The following is a 22907-nucleotide window of genomic DNA, read 5'->3' as shown; positions in this document are numbered from 1 at the left end:
TATAGCACTGGATTAGCATTCAGTGTTTTATATTGTTTATGAATACAGTCAAAATGAGTTGACTAAGCATGACTGTAAACTTTTGGGAAATAATAAATATAATATAATAAACAAAAAATCGAAATAAGCATAAGCAATAAATCGAATAAATTAGGTAAGTAATTTTCAAATGCACATCGAAATTCAATAAATCTAAAAATATATTATGTTGTGGAAAAGAAAACATCACAAGAAATAAAATTTTCTTTTTATTAATCACATTATAAGCAGATTAAGTACCATTGAAATTTGAACATTTAAATTTTGATGATGTCACAATTTTAGATTCGGTTATGGACGATACGTTCCCAAAAAATGGGTTAGTATGTCCACATAAATTTTAATTATAGCATTTAATACTGTACTTATTTTAATGAGCCGAAGTCAACACAGAACTAGTGAAATTAATTTAGATTCTTCTTACATAAAACAATACTATTTCCTTTATTGGGATTATTTTATGTATACCAGTCAAATAAATATTTATTGGATAATTATTTTAAATTTCCCGCTTTATGTAAAAATATATACCCGCTATTTTTTACTCGACGGTGCTGCCATCTCAGCTTGACAAGCTTTTGTACCGCTACAGTGCGTTTGCTAGTTTTAATAATTTGTCAGACAAATTAAAGTTATTTATTATTATTTAGGAAAAAACAGAATCTGCTAGTGACCACTACCAAAGCATAACGAGATCGTTCTACGAGTGTAGTCTTTCAAATGAAGCTTCTGTTGTTAGTGTGTTTGAGTTAGCAAATGACGCATTGCCTAGAAGTAGCCGACATAAAGTAGCAAATGCCCATGGACGGAATATTATAATTAAGGACCGAGCACAGTACAGTAATTATTAGTGAAATATGGATGCAATTAAAAAATCACGTGGGAAACCTAAATCTTCGATATCAGAAAATGATGCTACTCCAACAGAGAATGAAGTAGATGTAACGGCGCCAAATTTAAATGGCGATAAAAATGACCAGGAAATTGAAAATAAGAAAGATGAATCTGTAGCTGATAGTGATGAGAAGCTTAAAGAAAACGAAAAACTAGATGAAAAGATGAACAGTGACGAGGCAATAATTGATCGAGAGAAGACGAAAGGAAAAAAACGTAAAGCTAGTGAAATGAAATCGGAGGATGAAAATGCTAATGAAGAGAACGTTAAAGAAAAGGAGGAGCCTAAGGTTCCGGTAGAACCAGAAATTAATAAAAAAGGTAAGTAAATTCATTTACCTAGTGATCAGGAAAATGTGTTTGGAAATGCTAAATGTAGGTTTAATAATGTAATACTAATTATTGTTTGTCAAAATGTTTCATTTTTTATATAGTTACTTTAGAAATGCATGCAAATTTTACTGATTTTGACATAATGTACACAAAACGAACATAATTTCAAAGACCAAACAAATTATTATAGCGAAAAATACTTAATGAGTTTTGCTTTTTCAAGTTTTATTATTTTTAGGAACTTCATTAAAATAATTAAAACATAATTCTATTTTGTTACGATGTAGATTTTAAATTCCTACTGATAATACTGATAAGATAAAACTAGTTTATATTTGTTATTATTTCGATGTAATGAATTAAAACTGAGTTTGTGGTGTAGCTTACATAATTATATGAAATTTTATATTAGTGTTAAATAATTAAAAAAATCAAACAAATGGTTGTATAAAATTTATTGAAAGAAATAAAAACAACTTTTTATCTTCCTTTTTCTATTCTATTCAATTTTTCATAGAGGACTATAATTTTAAAAGTGTTTTATCTACAGTTGAGCTACGTAATAAATTTGTAATCACCGATATGCAATTTTTCATTCACTCAATAAAACCTGTGAATGTGAATTTGTAACAAAACATCATGGTCACTCATAAGCAGTGCTTTTTTTAGTTGACATTAAAATAGAATCACACTTTGTATTTTTATAGACGATATTTAGGTTCATATCATTATTGTCAACGAATGTAAGAAAAAATTCTGAAAACTACATTTTCAATTCACATAAAGTGATTTTTTGCTCATTTCTATTTTTTTTTTTATAAAAATTATGGTTCGCTGATGGAATTGTAATATTTATATATACCGGGTTGGCCACGGATCAACTACAAAGCCTGCATGAATGAGAAAGAAAAGAATAAGTTAAATGTTTCTAATAAACATTGTGTTACAGAATTTCTGTACCCATGCTACGCCTGATATTTCCATCTTTGTTTAACCGCTAGAATCTCCTTAGTCGTATGCAGTTAACTGCTTTGTAATCCCAGGCTAGTCATCCCCGTACATATTCATATATTTGCTACTAGCAGTTGCATTATTGGACTATTACAAAAACAATAAAAAAACAGTTGTACATGATTACAAGTTACAGGCTAATAATCAGTAAAAATAATGTGTGCATATGGTTAATATAATGTAAAACAGTACATGATATAAAGTGCGAAATATGCACTATTTTCTTGCTATACTTGAATTTCTTAGGTAATTACAATTATAAGAATCAGAATGACCATTTTCGTATTACAATTTCATCAGCGTATTTCCAGATACTTCCAGTAGAATTTTGTTCATATAAGTTAATGTTGGTGTAAGTAAAATATTTACATTATTGAAAAGTGTATGTGTCGTTGGGTTATGATTGTAAATAGGAATATTTTGTGTATTTTAGATGAAACAAACGATGACCTCAATCTCCCCCCTAAGCAATCACTTGGAAAAGGGAAACGAGCCCGAATTCCAAATAAACGTTATAGTGACATTATACTTTCACCAAGTGTTCGTAGAAAATCAACTGAAAATGGTTCCGAAAAAATTGAAGCAGAAAATGATTTATCTTTGGATGTGTCAATTAAAGACGAAAGTTTTGGATCTACTGTTTCATCACTTAAATCAAGGACGTCCACTGGAAGTCCATCTCACCCATTTAAAAAACAAAAAATTTCTACCGACTTATCAGATCCCAAATATTTGAAACCTTTTAAATTTGGTTGGAAACGCGAACTGGTATGGAGAGCCACTAATGATAATAATAGTAAACGTAATGGGGACATTTACTACTATACACCTTCTGGAAAAAAAGTACGTTCCATGAGAGAAGTGGCAGAAAATTTAAAAAATAAGGAACTGACGCTGGATAACTTCACGTTTTTTAAAGAATCTCTTGGTATTGATAATCCCGAAAAAGAAATAATTAGGGATGCCAAAAATAAGGCTGGTCCAGTCACTTTGGCAAAAAAAGTAGTAACGAAAGCTATTAAATCTCCTAAAAGTCCCAAATTAACGAGTTCTAGCCCAAAAATTTCCAGTCCGAAGATATCATCTCCTAAAATAGGAGGAAATGAGACTGCCGACAGTCCTATTTTAAAAACCAAAGCTGCTGCAAAGTCCCTAGGTAATTTTAAGGTAATATCTTGTTTATATCTATTCATTCTAATTTGATACTTTATAATTTAAAAATTATTTTTAAATAGCTGTTAAAATTAAGTAATCCCTGATTCTATGACATAACTATTTTATTGACATACACTGTTGCAGATTAAATTACCAAACAAAAAGGACAAAAAGGCGACAAAATCTGAAGAGGAAATGGAAACAGATGTTACACCTGTTAAAACCACTCCTAGTAGAAAAGCTGGAAAATGGTCAAAGTAAGTATTATTTGCTAGACATATTTTTTCCATCTTACAGTTCTTTGAAATACTATTTATAGCCTTCGTGATTGATTTCATTTAATATTTCTCATGTCTTTCAAATCCTTTAATAGGATGTACAAGTTTTCCTGAGATTTTTGTATTAATTTTTTCTTTAAACGCTCATTTATACTTGCATTGAAATAACTTTTTGTTTGATCAACTCGGCACTAATTTATCATTGATTTGTTAGAATTAAACGTGTTCATTATGTATAAGGAAATTTTTTATTTCAAGATAATGCTTACGGTCTGTATGCTCCAAGAAATGAGACAAAGGAATTTGATAGGTGTGTCCTAGCTGTTTTTAAGGTTGTCGATTGTGGTCCTAGCAAAAATTTCTCCATATTCCAAGGATTCTTTACCTTGTTTTCTTAGAGCGTGCGAACTATAGTCGATCACGTTTTAACGTATTTATTACTGGTTGGGTTAGATATGGAGTAAATTCAAAATAAAATTAATTATCTTATAGATAGTTACAAAAATTAACAATTTGTTTTAATTTTTGCCGCTTTGCATCTAACATTTATATTTTTTGTGGTTACTTATTTCTGTGTTTTCAATTTTAGAAAAATTGATATGGTGATCTATTTATGAATTTGCCGTTATAGTAATAAAATATAAATAGATAAACGTATATTGATAGCAGATAAAAAACATTGCCGAGTTAATCGACAATAATGTTCACTTCAGTTGGACATGATAATCTGTTTTCGATGTATGCCCCTTATGTCAACTATGTGACAAAAACACTAGTACACAAAAATTGAAAAAAATTAATTTGACCGTCAGTGCAACAGCATTGACAAAAGTAGAAGCGCTATAAAAAAGTTTAAATGTTGTTTTTTTAAGATTTACAAAGAAAGAGGGAGGAAAAATGGTAAATTTTTTTGTGACCACCCTGTACATACATTTTAACTGCACTTATACTTAAAATTTTTTATTTTCAAAAATTTTGTTAAGTGCTAAATTTTATAATCACTTTCAATCCGTTCATAGTAGAATTCCCAACTACATTATGTTTAAAATCGGAACCGTTTAGTTTACTTAAACAAAAATGTACCATTTTGATATTTCCAAATTTATTAGAGCTTTTAATTAAATTTTAAAATTAAGTTTAAATACTTTGTATGTACATATTTTTTAATTGGAATTTCTGAATTTTATAAATAAAGTATGTTGTAAATATTTTAGAAATGGTAAAACGTACACATATGGTCGTTAAGTATTCACAAATTATCTAGTGGTTAATATTAGCTCTTTCTTTTATTTGTTTATACAGGGTGTTAGAAGTTTGACTGCCATTACTTCAGCATGAGATAGAGTAATCATAACAAAAAAAAGTAGTATATTACAGGGGCGTAAGATTCACAGTTTTCAAAATACAGCGAGTATTAATATTGGGAGTTTTATCACGTGACAATAGCGCTTAACCTGCTGATGCACACCACATGTACACATAGCAGACTTGTTCTATGGAAAAAATGTAAACAACTACAGTGGAAATCTGTAATAACGACCTTCAAGGGACCGTTTGTTTACAGTTGTTATAATCGATAGACGTAATAAGCAATTACATATATTTTATTTAAAATTTTTATAGAAAAAATGAGAAATTTACAATACAAGTTTTTAAGTATGTACATATATTGTTTTGTGTTCAAAAAATCTCGCACGCTTCATTTTCTATTAATTGTTTACGAATAGAGACTATCCTTCCAAATTGTTGAAATTGTAGTGTGACACGCCACATTCTTTTGCTTGCTTGCATTAGTTTCTATGTTTAATTTCTATATTATATGTGATTTTTCTTCTTTATTAAACACTTTTCTTCTCGACATTGTCATAGAAAGCAGTAATTAATTCATATAATATAACTGTATGTGTAGATAAGTCGTAATTTGCCCCAAACGTATTAACTGGTGTCAAAAGCGTAGACGTCGGCAGGGTGGGCGGAAGAGCGGTATGTGCATTGGTTTTAAGACCATATATAACTATTGGTCCTTATAACCGACAGATTCTATGATAAATGTATATAAAAACGCGTCGCTAAATCCGAAATTTTGTTGTAAACGGTGTCGTAGTAAACGATATTTTTAATATGGTTTTCTATAGGATTAAATCGGGACTTCTAAATTCCGTCGTTATATCCAATATGTCGTACAAAGCGATGTTGTTATAACCAATTTTCACTGTATTATTGCGAAACATTTAGTAAATTTCAAGACAATTGTTTTCCAGTTTTTAAATAAATAAAATAAAATGTATCGATTTTGTAGCACGAAGATAGTGATGTGCTTAAATTTTAGCTTGAATTTTAGTAATTATGAATCTCTTAAAACAGAAACTTAACTTTTAATCAAATTACGTATTTGAAAAATATGTAATTAAAGTACCCAAAGATTCATGTCGTCCAAATAATCATATGTATTAAAAATAATTTAGGTACTTAGCAAAAAGCAAAATTCAGTCATTTTTAAACGCACAAGTATAAAAGAAGCTACAACATATGCTCAAATTGTCCACCACCATTTTCGATGCACTCACGACACCTTCGAATCCAAATTTTGCGCACTCTGGAAAACGCCTCAAGAAAAGGAAATAGTGGTACGGAAAAAAACACTCCGACATGGTCGAATCCAGATAGCAACTGAAATGCGTATTGGTGATTGCTGAACACCTTAGTACCTCGTATTAATAAACTGCCACGCCGTTGTCATATTGCTCAATATGAATTTTATTACGGTAATTATTTTTTAGAATTAAGCATAAAGTTCAAAAAAGTGATAAACATTGTATTTTATGGTATTCTATGCACGCAATTATGTCAATATTCGTTAATTAATCGAACTTTTATATATCGAGTTGAGACTTTGATAACTTTTTTCTCGGAAATGGTTGAGTTTAGGACCCTTGTCATATCAGGCTTTTTTGTTTATTTTAATGTATTCTATTGTCTGTTAAATTTATGACAGTCAAATTTTTAACGCCCTGTACTTTAAACAGTTGTTTACATATGCTGTAGGTCTAGCATTCATTTTTGACAACCATATCTGAAAAAAGTTTAAGTAATTTGTTTTCCACCATTATGAAATATAGAAACATTAATTCTGGCAGGTTTACAGTAAAAAGAAAACAAGTATAACTTAGCGATGAATACACAAGATCATGAATCAGTGAAATATCACAATTAAAATAAAAATTCACAGAATCGTATCATAAATATGTCGCCTACAAATTGTGTCAAATATTTGCAAAATATAGAATGTGAGCATAGTATTTTGATATTTTTNAGTTGTGTCAAATAATTGCAAAATATTGAATGTGAGCATAGCATTTTGATATTTTTAAATGATACTATATGAAAGTTCGGCACAACTTGTTGTCATACCTATTTATGTGATAATTCGCTACTGTTGTGTCTATTTTATTAAAAATTTTTCCGCGTAACAAAATTATACTGAAAAAAAAAAAAACAGATTAGAAGGAATAATTTGTTAAATTTTAAAATATTAAGTTCAAATGGATTAGACATAGGGTAGTTGAAAATATGTAGTATTTTTTCAATTTATTCATAAGATCAAAATAATGAGGAATATATGGTATACAGGAAATTATAGGTAGAGCAGCAGCTGTTTTATAAGATACATAGGTTTATTTTTAAGTTACATTAGAGGGTGAAATGTTTAGTTAACACCTACATAATAAGCAGGTTAACATAACTCATAATTTTGGTAACTAGTAAAATCCAGTATTTAACCAGGAAATAACTCATTAATTCAAAAACCGAGGTTTATATATAGTTTCTTATTGAAAGCTTTTTGCTGTGTTGTGATCAATTAAATTATTTTAATAGTTTTTTAATTCAGTATCTCGTATTCTTTCTGCTTTTTAAATAGTATCTAATATACATTTTTTTTCTAATACTTATCTAATATAAACAAAATGAATTAACAAATACCATTATAAATAGTGTTTCAAGAGGCTCTGTTTAATCTTAAGATTTTGTGTTACTGTATTGGAAGTAGTTTTACGCCTTATACTCTACCCCACTTTTAGTAACCTCCCCCTTTTCCCATTATCTGAATCCAGAAATATTATAGTTTTAACAGTGATGGAGACAAGCCATGTCAGCCGTGTTCTATAAGGTGTGAGGGGGTGCATGGTATTATTCCGACGCTGCAATGTCGTCTATGCCTTTGTCTATACCACCACGAATGTGTGGGACTAGTGCCCCACCTGACATTACCATACGTCTGCAAGGTACGAGAAGAAATGTTATAAAATATTATTTACCTTGATGAAGTTAACGATAAACGAGGAATGTTTATTAGGAGTGACGTACGGGTTTTGTGCATGTTTAACTGTCGTCAAAAGGCTAGGCTGTTCGACTGTCCATCAGTATTTCTGTCTTTTTGTTCTATGTAATGCAATTTTGTTTTTTATAGAGGGTGTTTTTAAAAAGGATGCCGTATAGTCAGAGATTGATAATTTTTTCTTATGGACTACGTACGGGTCTATTGTTTTGTTTTCTAGGCATAGGACGTGTAAAATGATTTTTTTGAATCAAATTTTAACTGTCCAGCATCCTCAATAACTTATTTGCACCACATTTTAATGCAATACACTGTTTTTCGACAAAGATAGGACCAGAATTTTACAACAAAGAAACAATAGGCCCATACTTAATCCGTAAGGAATCATCTTAATTTTTGATATTCTGTCAGCTCCTGAATTCAAGGCAGCTTTCTTAAAAACACTATACATCGTATATATTTCTTTTCGAAATTCTCAAACTGACAGTATTCCCAGTATATTCCAAACAAAATCAGTACACTTGTCAATTCAACTTGACAGCGTGACAAACCTAGGGAAAAATGTAGTTTTATGGATTCACGGGGCATTTTGTTTTAGTAAATTTTATTAACGGGAGTTTGATATTACTACAGAATTGCAAAATTATTAAAAAAAAATTGTTTTAAAATTAGACGTTCATGTTTCGGCATATTGTTCTCGGGGAAAGGATTATATCACAATTTTATTAAATGTCTCTTCAAATTAAACTATTTATTGAAATTCATTGCTAATAAACGTTCCTTTCTGAGAATATTTTTTATGGGTGCCTAATTTAAGATAAGTAACATTTCCGATGACAGAGAGTAATTGTATTTATTCTTCTGCAGAACTGTCACCTAGAACAAGGCCAGAAACCCAATCAGTCTACGACAATTGTAGCTCCACCACCTCTAACACCTATTAGCACTTTGAAATCGTCTGGGGCACAATCCAATGTTTTACCTAAACTTCAACGAATTCCTCGTCCTATCGATCCACCCTATCCACAAGAATCATTACTAAGCAACGATCAGTTGCCGGAATTGCCTCGTTTGACTCCTAAACCGCAGCTGTTACAATCTGCTCCAGTTACTACTGAATCATCGTTAAATGTTCAGTCTTCCACGGAAAACAAATCTCTCGTTGGCTCAGTCACTACTTGGTTACCGCACAATTCCAAAATTGTAGATAATATTCAGAGAACCAGCGAGGAACCCACCGAGGTTCCTAGGCCGCAATATGTGGAATTCTTAGGTGGGAGAAAGTTTCTCGTTATACCCAAACATAATTTTATGTCAGTATCTCCTTCAGTGGCTGCTACAGCCATAAGTAGGCCAAATAGTAATAATGTTTCGGAAGCTGCGGAAACAACAACAGTTCCCACCGATTCGGCTAGTTTAGGACCCGAGACTGACGTCAATGTTAAACCCGAACCCGAATCCCCCTCTAAACCAGAAAATACCCAAACCCCTGAAGCTATGGAGGTCGATAACACACCCAGTGAGCCTGCCACTACAATGGAAGTGGAGCAAAAGTCTGGTGAAGATGGGAAAGTTGTGGATGAGAGTCCAGAGTGAGTGTTCCATTTTTCTTTTACTATTTTCTAATATTACTTCATATTTACAGGCTTTACCATCTCCCATTTAAAATCCCTCTGAGCGTAAACTATTCCAATACACTGACATAGATAATACGTTTCACTGAACCATAATTTAATAGTATAGGTCTTAAATATTAGGTACTTAAGTCAACTTGTTCCATTTTTTACAGGTAAACTGTCGAAACAAATATTTATTCTTGCGCTAGTGACTGTTTTCTCAACATTATAAAAAAACTTGCCATAGTAAAGACCATTAGAAATTGCTGGTAGCAAATCAAAATGACAATTATTTTCTACACTTTCTGTAAAGCATTAGCAGCAAAATGATTGTAGGTATTCTTAGTAAAAAATTTTAGAAAATCTGACTTAGTAAATCAGTTTCATAAGCCAGTGATATAAATTATGATTTTCAATATATTATAATATGCCAAAGTGCCAAAAAAAGAAAAAGAATTATTTCGATAAAAACATTTTTAAAAGTTTAAAGAAGTGTAGAATTGTCTTAGCAGCTGTAATTTTTTTCGTTAATATTTATTGACAATTATATTTAAATATTATCTATTTATGTTTAAATATATCCAATATTCAATGTATATTTGTTACTAATCGAAAAAGTAAAAATTGCTTTATTGATTAATTTTCACGAGGAACTCAATTTTTTAATCAGGAAAATAATAAGCACCTTCATTGATTTTCTGATTAAAAAAATTAAGTTCCTCATGAAAAATTAGTAAATAACGCGATTTTTGCTTTTTCGATATCGTCGAAGACAACGAAGTTACAGTATAATTTTCGTGGGATGATATTTTATTCTACTATGGATGCGTTTTTCTGCTTGGTAACTGTACAGTGTCGGTCCTTTGAAAGTAGAAAACTCTTATAAGCAAATTGTCTATAATTGGCCTTTGTGAAGCTGACTTGAAAATGTGAGGTTCAAATCGGCTGTCATTATGTCAAATTTAATGTGTGTCTATCATACTAGTTCTAGTGAGCAAAACAAGTCCAAATTAGGTAGGAAATTATTTATTTTTCCAATACTGAAATATATTATACATTCCAACGGCCATTCATTCGCCGTCAACGAGATCTAAAAATTAAACACTTTTCGTTGTCAGAAAAACGCGATTCGTAAAGCTAGTATTTTGTCAAAGAACCATTTTTGTCTATAACACTGCAATCTACATGGCATTGACAAAATTAATGTTCTTGTAATAATTCTTAGTGATATTATCCCATGCGTTTTCAATTGCCTCCCAAAGTTCTTCGATGTTAGCTGGACAGAAGTTTCTGTCGTAAATTTTTTTCATCATATATCCCCAGGCGTTCTCGATAGGAGTGAGGACAGGGGACTTTGAGAGCCAAGGTAAAACATCGATGTTGTTATCAATGAACCATTCTGATGCAACTCTTGAGATGTGAATTGCACAATTATCCTGCTGGAAAGTAAAATTCTGTGGATACAGCATGGTCACGGATGGTAACATAACTTTTACCATTATCAGTCCAGTGAGGCGCTCTTCTATCCTCCAACAAACACCAGGACCTTGGCAACTTATCCAAGCCCAAATGTTAATGGAGAATCTTCCGCTGTGCTGTATGGGTTTCACATAAGACTCAATTAAATTATTCTGAAGTAAAGTTATAGTTCTCACTTTCTCTGGTTCCGTTGAACGCGGCGTCTTGAATTACCAAGCAAATTAATAATGACACTGACATATAACTTGTCATAATAAGAAAAGTAGACCACATCACATTAGAAAAATAAATTGTCCACTTTCAAAGGGCCGGTGCAGTGTACTTAACAAATGCGATATATAGTGATTTAAATGTATTTGTTCTTTAGTCCTATCTATTACGATACAATAAATTTTTTTTCTTTCTTTTCCAGGGCAACCGAATCACCCATAAAGGCAAAGAAACGTACAAGCAAACTAGGCAGCATAACAAATGCCGAAGAAAAGGACGAGTCCAAGTTCATGGATAATTACTTACAGAACCTATCGTACGGATACAATACTCTGCTATATGTATTCCAGTACCTAAAGGTGCAGGATTTGTTAAGAGCCGGGTGTGTTTGTACAATGTGGCGGGATATAGCAAGTCATCCTATGTTATGGAGGACAGTTCGTATGAAAAATTCCCAAGTGCACAGCTTCGAAGGGCTTGCGAACACGCTGAAGAAACACGGTACCTATCACTTAGACTTACGTAAAATGCTCCTCCCGACGGGGGGCGACGAAATATGGCCGCAATTCTCGAAAGCCATAGAAAAAGTTGACACGTTGAGGAGAATAGAGTTGTGCAGGTGTCCCGCTTCAGTTGTTGAAAAATTGGCTGTGTCCAATCCTCAGTTGGAGGTTATCAATGCCGTGACGATTAAGTGTGAAAGCATGGACTTGGAGCCATTGAATGCTCTGACAAACATAAAAGAGTTGCGTCTGAAATCCACGGGGGGGCTGACGCTCACTTCCAACATCGATTCTTTAAAGGACATGAAGTTTATCAAGCACCTTTCACTAACTTCCATCAGGGATTTGAATACAATGAACTTGAGCGTCATCGCTGGCCTCACCAATTTGGAGTCGCTGGATTTGGGTGAATGCACAGATTTTCCAAGAAACTTTGGGAGCGATATACTCGTCAAACTCGAGAAGCTGGAAAAACTCAGGTTGGAAAAGGGACAGGGGAATTGCCACACATTCGAGATACTGGATGCAGTGAAAGACATGAATCATCTGGAGCAGCTGGAATTGGTTAACTTTGACATAAAGGCAGGGTTCGATAAGGCTCTGGGGGCCTGCCAGAATATTAAGAAGTTGCTCATCATACCGACGTATATCTCTCAAAGCGCTACTACTAATCACATGGTCTTGGGCGGAGTACTGCGACTGCAGAAGACATTATCACATTTCGTGTGGGGCGTAACATTGGAGTTGCTGAGGGTGACGGAACTTTTCGTGGACCAGTGCGAGGAACCCGATAAGAAAGACAAGAAAGAAAAAAAGCCCGTGGGGAACGGAGACAGCATTCCCGTTTTGAAGCCGGTACCGTTATTGAACGATAGAGAAAACGAAATCGCCCCGGCGCACGATCCCCCCCAGGTGGAGATACTGCCGCTACCAAATTTACAGAAGTTATTGTTACAGAGTTTGCCCACCACGAGAGTGAAGATATTAAAAATCCCCTTTCACGCCACCTGGCGGCAGAGCATAACAGATTCGGTGAATTAGCCATAGCAGTGTTTTGTCTACAAATTTGTTCTAGGTTAGATTCTGTACTAATAATGTAAGAATTAGCTTAGAGTACGAGTATTTCCTTTTAATTATTTTGATAGTTTAGATTTGTACATTTTACGTTGTATGAGAGGTGATTACCTTTGGTTATTTCATTTGGAAGGTAATGTAAATAATACATATTGTCCATATAGTTTGGTCGTGCTTTTTTTTATTACTTCCGTTATTATAGATGGACTATTCATAACTGAAAATTTTTATTTTCGGTCTCGACAAAGTAAATTATTGTAAACTTTTCAATAAATATTTTTTAAAGTTTCCAATTTTTGCTTTGCTTTTATTTCTGCACCAGTTTATACCTACCTAGAAACTTCAGGGGTAACACCACTGTAAAATGCTAAAATGAAGTCTTATTGCAATTTTTTTTTTTTAGCAAAAGGAAAAGATAGAGGATAATAATCAAGAATATTATTATTAATCATATCTTTGAGTGTAAAAAAATATATACAGTGTGTCCCGTTTTTCAGGTCAATGCTTCTGGAAATGTGAGGAGGCTGTGGACTTTCCACAAGCCAATTTTTTTACAAATAAATAAAATTAAAAAAATGCCTGGTCTACTACAATTTTTTAAAAGGGGCGTTTTCCAGAAAGTGGTATCTGGCATTTTTTTTATCAAAAAGATGTTACCGGGCTATTCAACACCCATTAAAGTACCCATATACCAAATTTGAACAACAGTTGTCTATTGAGTGTTTTTTTATGTGGTGCAAAACTGAAAAATTAGACAGCCAAAAATTATAATAAGCAGGTCAAAGATTGCCATGAAAGTGAAAACAAGTACCAATCGGACAAAGAAAAATACCGACACCACGCACCCAGGATATAGGATTTTGGTTCCTTCTCGAATTGGTTGCAACCAATTTTTTTCGATAGTATTTGACCTGATAAGTTCTCACGGACACAACGCCCAAAAAAGCCTCCTAGAAGGTCTGGCAGTCGCCGAGAGTTTGGATATACGAAAGATATGTTATTTCGCACAAGCTGTATCACCATACTTGATTATGGTAAACAAGGGTATTTAGGGGCGCTGATTACAAATCCAAGGTCAGCTAACCTCCATCATGTCATATTCAAGGTCAAATTGTGAAAAAACCATTCGAAAAATGTGAAACAGTAGGTACAGGGTGATTCACCATATTTTGACCCCCCCTTTAACTTTTTTCTTTTAAGAGTTATAAAAAAAAAACTAGTATTTGATGAATTTTAAGGGTAGTCTTTCACATAAAATTTGTATCTAGGACGTTTTGTTAAAAAGATAAGGGTGTCAAACTAATTTAAAAACTAGTAAGTAAAATAATTGGAAATTGGGCACAAGTATTTATATAAACATAGTTCAAAACCTGCGGCCTTTTTCTAAAATTTATATGCTCCAGTGGTGGAGATACAGTTATCCATGGCATTTTTTTCGAAATAAAAAAGTAGGCCACTGCTTTACAGCAACAATCATATTTTCAGATTCGTCTCTCTGTTTCTATAAATTAACTACTCTTTTATGTTACTCAAAAAAGCCTGATTTTCGAGCAAAACTTAAAAAACGAACTGAAAACACTTACTTAATAATTTTATTTGAGTAAATGCTCAAAAATGTCTCCATTTCCACGAACACAGGCGCAACATATTTTTAGTAATGAAAACGTAATTTGTTCTTTCTTCTAACTGCTCAAGTATATTAATTTGTTCACTGTATATCCTGCCGTTTAACATCACCCCACAAAAAAGTATCCAGTGGGTTGAGATCCGGTGTTTTCAGTTAGTTTTTTTCTCAATAATCAGGCTTTTTTCGAAAAACAAGAGGGTAATAATTTATAGAAAATTGAGAGACGAATCCGAAAATATTATGATCGTTACCGTAAAGCAGTGGCGTTATTTTATTTAGAAAAATATGTCCCCGATACCCTCTATCTTAATTACTTTCCGTCGACTGTGAGAAAGAATTTTATTGTTTTAGAAAAACCATTCTTTGACTATAATTTTGGCGGCATTCCATAGCGGGCCTATGGCGCCATCACAATCAAATCTGCCTCCTACTTCTGGTAAAAAGTACAATTTTTGATAAAAAAGAGGCAATCATTTGTCAATAAATAATGTTAAATCATCTTATCAAAAACCCCTATATGTACTTCTCTGGAATAGAATGAAAATTGTTGGAATTACGTTGTGTGCCATTTGAAAAAATCGTATTTGGACAAGAAACTTTTAAGGTTTTGAGACATGTGCTATACTAATGTACTTTCTTTTCAAAATGCTTGTAATTGAACACAAAACGACATTTGTTAATAGTATTTATAAATTATAGAAGTTAGAAATCAAATGGTAAGACACTAGTTGTTTTGGAGCAATCCTACACACTTGGGAAGAGTTTGGAATTTCAAAGAAAAAAAAATTGTAGACAAAACTTCCTTTATTCTAGAAGGTTCAAAGAATCTTTTAAATTAATAAAAAAAATAGACTAAAAATTATACAGTGGTCTCACCTAGTATTGGCATTGACTTTATAAGCTTCATCCAATTAAATGGGCCTTTAAGTCGCAATCTTGGTCACCTTGCGTGAATTTTTGGTGCAAGTTAGTTTGAGGTACAGGAACCTTCATAAATGTTTATAAGCGATGTGTCCGTAGAGCTCAGGCAACCAATAATGCAGGCATTTGTGAGGAAAAATTCCTATATCCTGGCGTCACCAATATTAATAATTCGTTTGCAATGAACAATGACAAACTGATGCGTCTACGCTCGAGATAATACGATCGCTGATTGGTTGAATAGAATCTTGTGAAAAATTATACCAATCACAGCCAGTGAAACAAAATGTTGTTTGAATATAATCTTGACCTTATTGTTTTAATAATAGGGAAAGAAAATTACTGTTCCAAACAAAATTATTGGTCACGTGGCTTGTAATCATTTATGAAGGGTTTCAACCCCCGGCCAGGGATGGAAAAAAAGTAAAGTGATTTTTCAAGATCTTTTCTTTGAAAATATATATTTTATTGTATATTGACTTTCCTTTGGGGGAGAGCCTTTTTACACGTCAATTACATGGAAATTGGTGAAGTATCCCAGAGACAATTAGGACCAATACATTTATAAGTACAAGGGCAAGGGTAGAGAATATTGCAAAACTTTATCAGATGATTCTGCATCGGTAAAGTGGATGCTGTTTTCCTCATCAGAATGATTTTGCCAAACAAACATTTCTTCAGTAGAAAGAGTATTGCTCCATGCCTAAAATAAAAATGAAGTCAAAATATAATGAATCACCTTGTACATATATAAATGAAAATCGTTACCATTTCACTATGCCGGATCCATCCCATTTCCAGTTCATTGTGATGTTTTTCAGCTACTTTATGTGATTTTTTGAGATATTTCATAGCCCCTTTATAGTCGTTGTATTTCGCCATAATATAATAAGCTTGCAAGTGCAATAACCTAAAAAATACAAGTAACTGTGTGACGTTAATTCATTTTGGTAACTTTTTAAATGATCTATCAAAAAGTACCCCAGTGGAGGTAAATCCGGTTACCATGCTAGATATTTACGGCCCACAATCGACTGTGTCAAGCTTTGGCTTTCAGTAAAGTTGGTAGTCAATGGGTTATATTCTTTCCCTTTAGATAAAGCCTGCTTATCCAAAATATAACTCCAGTTTTAGATGTTAGTGGTAATGAAATAAGTAATTCTTAAAGATGATTTTTTTACGGGATCATTTAAAAAGTAAAATTTATGTAAAGACCCCCTAAAAATTCAACTTAATATATAAAAGAATATTAAACAGGCCGATCCTGTGTACTATACCACGTTACGTACAGGGTGTTACAAAAAATGTTGACGCAACCGTTAACCATATATTTTTTGAACGAGGATAGTACATCGTCTGCTAATTTTCATTCAGGCACTTTTTCAAGATATTAGGATGCCAACATTAAAATATAAAATATTTTTATTAATAGCTCCATTGTTTTTTTAAAAATGCAGCTAAAATTAAATTGTAACAAATGTTAAAATGTTCCTCTTCTTCTCAGATCATAATTGTACACAAAGAATCTGTGTTTAACGACTTGTTCTATTTTATTTGTAACACCCTGTATATTAGCTTTTTATCAAGAATGTAATTTCAACGGCAGATTCAAATTAATTTGCGTTATCATCCTCAGTTAGTTTAAATCAACATCAACAGAAGCGGTTTCAAAATTAATGAAAATTGTATTGCCAATGTAAATGTCTATCCCTTCTTTTACCTGGGTTGTAGTACAGGGGCAATAACTGCGGCCTTTTGCATTTTTTGTAATAATGAACAAAAGAATTTATCAGCCTTCTCGGAAGCTCGGATGTTCTTCGTATCCATCTTGTTAACCATATAGATAATTAGGCCCTCCAGAAGGTGCAATGCAGTGATTAGGTTGTTGATATTTTCACCCTTGCCTTTAATGGTGAACTTAAAAATTAAATCTTCCCACATATAAGCCCATTCCCAATTCTCATTTCTTACTTCCCTGGGGGATATTTGTTTCAAATTAAAAACGATTAATTTTAATTTTTCGCATTATAATATAAAAGTAGATACTGTGCTGTATAAACTTTTGTGTCAGGAGACATACCAAATTGTTTACAAATTCAGTGAATTTCTAATCTTATTTAGCTAGTTATACAGATTGCTGTACGACAATTTTAAGGCATAAATAAAATAAGTAAAAATAATAATAAACGAAAATTCAACAGCTGCCAACAAATCAAAAATTTTTTTATTTACCAGAGCCACTTGCAAATTGTTAGTCTCATTTTGCCTGAACAATCTCTGACATCGTGTTGTTCTAGAGATTCGTTTTGAATAAATTGCTTGCATTTTTCCATGGGTTGAGCTATGTATCCGGTCTCCAAATGTATTACCAAGCAAAGGGCAAAATACCACATTTTTTCTAAGAAATATAATTAACATCACATGATGCAGAGTCAGTAACTAACCTCAATGAAAGAAAATATACAGGACGAAACAGTAATGTACTACTATTTCTTCTGCATACTTTGTTTATATATATATATAAAATTTTTACAATGTTATGAATGAATCGTAAAAATTTGAATATAGCTGTTGAAAAAAAATTGGACGCTCATGCAGTTTTTACTTACATATTTGAGGTGTTTTTCGAAATTCATTATTTTTACCTGAATTATCAAGGGCCTGATCGAGTATGTACGACATTTCGTTGAGCATGTTTCCAAATTCTGCAATCTGCTTCTTTAATAGTGTTTGGTAAGCTATCATGTTGAAGCATTGGAAAAGCAATTGAGTGTTTTTAGCTGCGATTGAGATTCTCCATATGGGAAAACTCATCAACATGGATTTCTCCATGTCTCCTCTGCAGAATCTTCACTTACAATGCATGAAACAATTAGATTTTGTTTTAATTTTTTAAATGAGTGCAAAACGTGTTTATTCTATCATACAGTTTCAGAAATTCTTCTGAAGAAGAGAGGGATATGTCTTTCGAAATGTCAAGAATTCTAAACCAACAACATGGCAACCAGACAGGAAATTGGTCAACCAACAAACTAATTAAACATCAGTTTACTATTGTATTGCCTTTGAAGAAGGAAAGTATCAACTTGCCTTTAATACGAGAAAAAAATTCCCTCCTTAGAGAGGGAAAGAAGCATTTTCTGCCCCTGAATAAAGCAGGACAATACCATTTTCTATTGAGGTAGCAAAAACAAGATCCAATAGAGGAAAAAATGAAGTTTTATACAACTTTTGCATGAGTAGGTAACCATTTTCAAGCTTAATGTTAATAATAATTAATCTCAAATTAATCGCAAATGTTTACTAAATAATGTCTGGTTGCCATGTTGTCTTGACTTTTCGACGCTTTCTTCTTCAGAAGAAATAGAAGATATATTGCTATATGTCTCTCGAAATGATCAGAATCTGTTCAACATTGACAATGTCAACTGCTTTGAAGCCTGTAAGTACTATTGAGTTAGGAATCATACCTACTGTAGCCGATTTCCAGATATAACTCAGAAACCGCTTTAAGCTCCTCTAACTCGACTATAGTTCGCTTCCTATGGCATGTCCTTAGTGCGAATACCTCCAGAGCAACCGAGAAATTATGTTGCTTTGTTATGGTAACGAGGCGAATCATAGATGCATATGCCAAACATATTACTTCAAAATCAGACTCAGTTTGTATGGCTTTGTTTAAGCTCCAAATGGCAGCCAGTTCGGCTTCATCCCATTTGTCTTTACCCTGCAAAAGAAAAGCGGCAATAGGTTCAAAATGCAGTGTATGCAATGGTCGTTTCAATATGAACTTTTTCGAGTCATATAAGTTTTGCAGACACCCTGTACAGTAATTCATACAACAAAAAATCTATATCTTGGGCAAATCTTGAAGTAAACATAATTTATTCTTACTAAGAAATAAGTGCAGAGCATGTGTAGGCATTCGGAAACGTTGTTGCAATATTCTGCTAGATCTTCGTCGAATCTTCTTCTAGCAACAACATTTGAAAATATGTAGAGTTTGATCTTCTGTCTCAATTTGAGACGGCTTTTTAATATGTATTTTCCTAGGTGTGTCTTGGGAAAACTTATTCCTAAAGAAACAGCGGTCGTTAAAAAATTAATTAATTCATGATGTAAGAAGTTAGACTGCCATTACTTCAGCATGAGATAGAGTAATAATAAATGAACAAAAAAGTTGTATATTACAGGGGCGTAAGATTAACAGTTTTCAAAATACAGCGAGTGTTAATATTGGGGAGTTTCATCACAACGTGACAACAGCGCTTAACCTAATGTTACAAAGCTTATGCACACCACGTGTGCACGCGGCAGACTTGTCCTACGGAATAACAAAAATGTAAACCATTATTGTGAATAATCGGTCGATAGCCGCACGGTTTAAGGCGTCAGTACTTAAATCGTGTGCAAATTTCTGCCCGGGTTCGATTTTGTAGTATGAAGATGGTGTTGTACTTAAATTTTAGCTCGAATTTTAGTAATTACGAATCTCTTAAAACAGGAACGTTTATTCAAATTATGAATTTGAAAAATATGCAATTAAAGTGCCCAAACATTCACGTCGTCCAAATAATCATACGTATTAAAAATAATTTAGGTACCGACTTACCAAAAAGCAAAATTCAGTAATTTTTTAAATGCACAAGTACAAAACAAACTACAACATATTTTGCCAAAATGGCCACCGCCATTTTCGATGCACGCACCTTCAAATCCAATTTTCGGGCACTCGATGCAAATACCCGGATTTATCGTTATTTGATGGGCAGCGGCAAAAATTCGTCTCGCAAGTCTTCGACTGTCGAATTCTAGATACCACCTGAATTGCGTATTGTTGGACACCTTAGTACCTCGTGTTAACCGCCGCGCCGTTGTCACACTGCTCGATACGAATTTTATCGCATTTTAAATTTATTACAACCATAATTATTCTTTAGAGTTAAGCATAAAGAAGTTCAAAAAAGTGATAAACATTGTATTTTATGGTATTGTATGCACACAGTTATGTCAATACTCCTTAATTAATCGAACTTTTGTACATCAAGTTGGAGATTTTGATATTTTTTTTCTCGGAAATGGTTGAGTTTAGGATCTACGTCATATAAGAGTTTTTTTGTTTATTTTAATGTATTCTATCGTCTGTTAAAATTAAGGCAGTCAAACTTCTAACACCCTGTATATCATCTAGTTGCATGAACATGTAACAAAATAATATTTGACCCAGAGCACCCTTGTCAAATTTTAGTACATAATTTTTTACATATACGGGGTGTCTTAATGCATCTTCCGAACCAAGTGCCATATAGTGGTGGTGTCAAATAAAACAATATTATTTTTTTTGAGAGACGATTTTTCATAAATCATATTAGAGGCTTCCTTTTAAGAAAAATCCGATAGCGGAGTTCAATTTGGCATTCTTTAAAATCTCCGTATCTCAAGTATACAAAATTTTGTAAAAATAATAATAAAACCTGAGGTAAGAAAGTTTCAAAGGTTGGTGAATTAAGCAATGTTTTCGGAAATTCTTCTTCTTGGTTCTGTAGATACATAAGGACAATCTGTATATACAGAGGTGTAAAATCAAAGTCACGTGCGAAGGGGATATATATAAAAAAATACTTTTTTTCGAAAACTTTAAACTTTTCCTTCTTGTTTGCTTTAAAAACTGTTTACCTATTTTTTAACATCCTTTAACAACAAAAAATAATCAATGAAGTCATATAACACACTAAAGTTTGATTTTGGTGCTCCAGATTAAATCTGAACAATTGTATTGTACTTCAGTTTTGAAGTGACAACATTGAAGTTTATGAAGTACCATTTCAAACTAATTTTTTTTCTTTCAGATTTAAGTGAGTTATACCATAACAATGTAACGCTTCCATGAGATAATCGTATGCTTCATCGTCTTCTAAACTCATTCTAGCCCGACCCATGAGGGAGAAAAGCTTTCCTCTTTTGAGAGAAACCATCCATTCTAGTTCAATTTGTTCTTTCATTGGTCCCTAGAATACAAAAAATTGTTAACTCCTTTCTTTGTTTGATGTGCAATTCGATCAAACATTGTTGTCAATAAATATGTATGTAGTTAATTTATTTTTTAAATTATGTAGGATATTCTGAAACGAAACTACGTGACTGAAAGTTAGCTTCTTGGGGTTAAAATAAAACGATTTAGACCATGGTATAACTGTGTTCCTTTGAAATAAAGCCAAGGATCTTCAGAAAATGTGTTTATTAATTGGGAATAAAATTGTGATAATTTTAGACCATGTAAAATGTTAGTGATTTTCCAAATAATCGCGTCCAAAAAAAATTGTAGCAGGCCATGGATTACCAACTAAATCGACGTAGGTATAGTACGTACGATATTTGTCGAGATAGAAGTCTAAGAAAAGAATAGGCCAATAAAGTTCTGTTATCAGTACTACTGTAACAATTTACCGCGGCAGGGGTGTGCCTTGAAAATTTCCGACAGGGGCGTGATTTATTTGTTTTTACAATAATGATTTCTCTTTATGCAAGGTGACAGGTAGTTTGATATATATTTTTTAATTTAATAAATGAAAATTGCAGAAATTGTAGTCAAAACTAAAAACATACATATTTCTCAGTGTCAACTACAAAACTTATTTTATTCATGCTGTCACAGCGTAAATATCTACTATAAACCCAGTATATTGTTACTTACAAAAGTGTGTTATTAATACTATTTCTTACGTCTAACAGTTTCAAAGCTTCTTCTAGAAGTCTAATGGCTTGGGGTGCATTATTGTTTATTATACACACATATGAGTATTCTATGGTCGCTGCCATGATTTTTTCAACAAGACCTAAAATAATTCATTGCAGAGATAAATATGTAGCAACTAGTAATCGTTTGCAATAAAAATCAGATTTATAAGGGGTGATCTCACTTTTTATTTATCCACAACCGACATTATTATCATGTTAAAAAAAGTAAGTATCTGAACATTTCCCACACAGCACAATGACATTCGTAGGATGTACTGAGGATAACTTCTCAGGATGTATAGGATATCCTCGGATAGGTACACCATCACCTCAGGATGTACCAGGGATATCCAAATGGAACGTCCCGGGATTTGCTCGTAACGTCCTGAGGACATCCGCCTGACTATCTGCAGGAGATTATCAGGTTATCAGTGATCAAATGAGGACGTCCTAGGATTTACTGTGTATGTCCTCAAGACATCAGCCGGGCTATTATCAGGTTATCAGTGGATCAAATGAGGACAACGTAGGCTTTACTGTTGATGTCCTCAGGACATTAGCTGGGCTATATACAGCACATTTTTAGTACTTATTGGGCTAATAAAAAAAATTACAGGGTGGTATTAAATATTTCTATAGATCAAATACGTACCTAATTTCCAAAACATTTGCTTGCCATTTCCACTCCATCTA

General features: G+C 32.8%; 2 protein-coding genes across 2 annotated transcripts in view; one reads left to right on the top strand and one right to left on the bottom strand.

The window, feature by feature from the left end:
- The first annotated feature begins 600 nt into the window (after nucleotides 1–600).
- LOC108917447 lies at nucleotides 601–13221 on the top strand. The gene is made up of 6 exons (XM_018724042.1): nucleotides 601–1254; nucleotides 2711–3444; nucleotides 3577–3689; nucleotides 7834–7993; nucleotides 8914–9638; nucleotides 11554–13221. The coding sequence occupies exons 1-6, from the start codon at nucleotides 897–899 to the stop codon at nucleotides 12893–12895; spliced, it is 3432 nt and encodes a 1143-aa protein (XP_018579558.1). The 5' UTR covers nucleotides 601–896; the 3' UTR covers nucleotides 12896–13221.
- A 2700-nt stretch (nucleotides 13222–15921) lies between these two features.
- LOC108917341 (adenylate cyclase type 10-like) overlaps nucleotides 15922–22907 on the bottom strand; it is an 18510-nt gene continuing 11524 nt past the window's right edge. Inside the window, exons 20-28 of the mRNA XM_018723890.1 lie at nucleotides 22200–22312; nucleotides 21343–21484; nucleotides 19371–19552; nucleotides 18947–19203; nucleotides 18122–18324; nucleotides 17709–17874; nucleotides 17197–17451; nucleotides 16245–16386; nucleotides 15922–16179 (exon numbers count right to left, since the gene is read on the bottom strand). Coding sequence (XP_018579406.1) covers nucleotides 16039–16179; nucleotides 16245–16386; nucleotides 17197–17451; nucleotides 17709–17874; nucleotides 18122–18324; nucleotides 18947–19203; nucleotides 19371–19552; nucleotides 21343–21484; nucleotides 22200–22312 — 1601 coding nt within the window. The 3' untranslated portion in view covers nucleotides 15922–16038. The remainder of the gene's footprint in view (nucleotides 16180–16244; nucleotides 16387–17196; nucleotides 17452–17708; nucleotides 17875–18121; nucleotides 18325–18946; nucleotides 19204–19370; nucleotides 19553–21342; nucleotides 21485–22199; nucleotides 22313–22907) is intronic.

Source organism: Anoplophora glabripennis, unplaced genomic scaffold (genome assembly GCF_000390285.2).
Source record: "Anoplophora glabripennis isolate ALB-LARVAE unplaced genomic scaffold, Agla_2.0 scaffold4, whole genome shotgun sequence".
NCBI lineage: Eukaryota > Metazoa > Arthropoda > Insecta > Coleoptera > Cerambycidae > Anoplophora > Anoplophora glabripennis.
This window is presented reverse-complemented; position numbering and strand designations above follow the sequence as displayed.

Excerpts from the sequence above, each read along its gene's own strand:
- LOC108917447 (XM_018724042.1), top strand. The coding sequence starts at position 897 with ATGGATGCAATTAAAAAATCACGTGGGAAACCTAAATCTTCGATATCA. Across the intron at positions 1,255-2,710 it reads ACCAGAAATTAATAAAAAAG|ATGAAACAAACGATGACCTC; the intron begins GTAAGTAAATTC and ends TGTGTATTTTAG. Across the intron at positions 3,445-3,576 it reads AGTCCCTAGGTAATTTTAAG|ATTAAATTACCAAACAAAAA; the intron begins GTAATATCTTGT and ends ACACTGTTGCAG.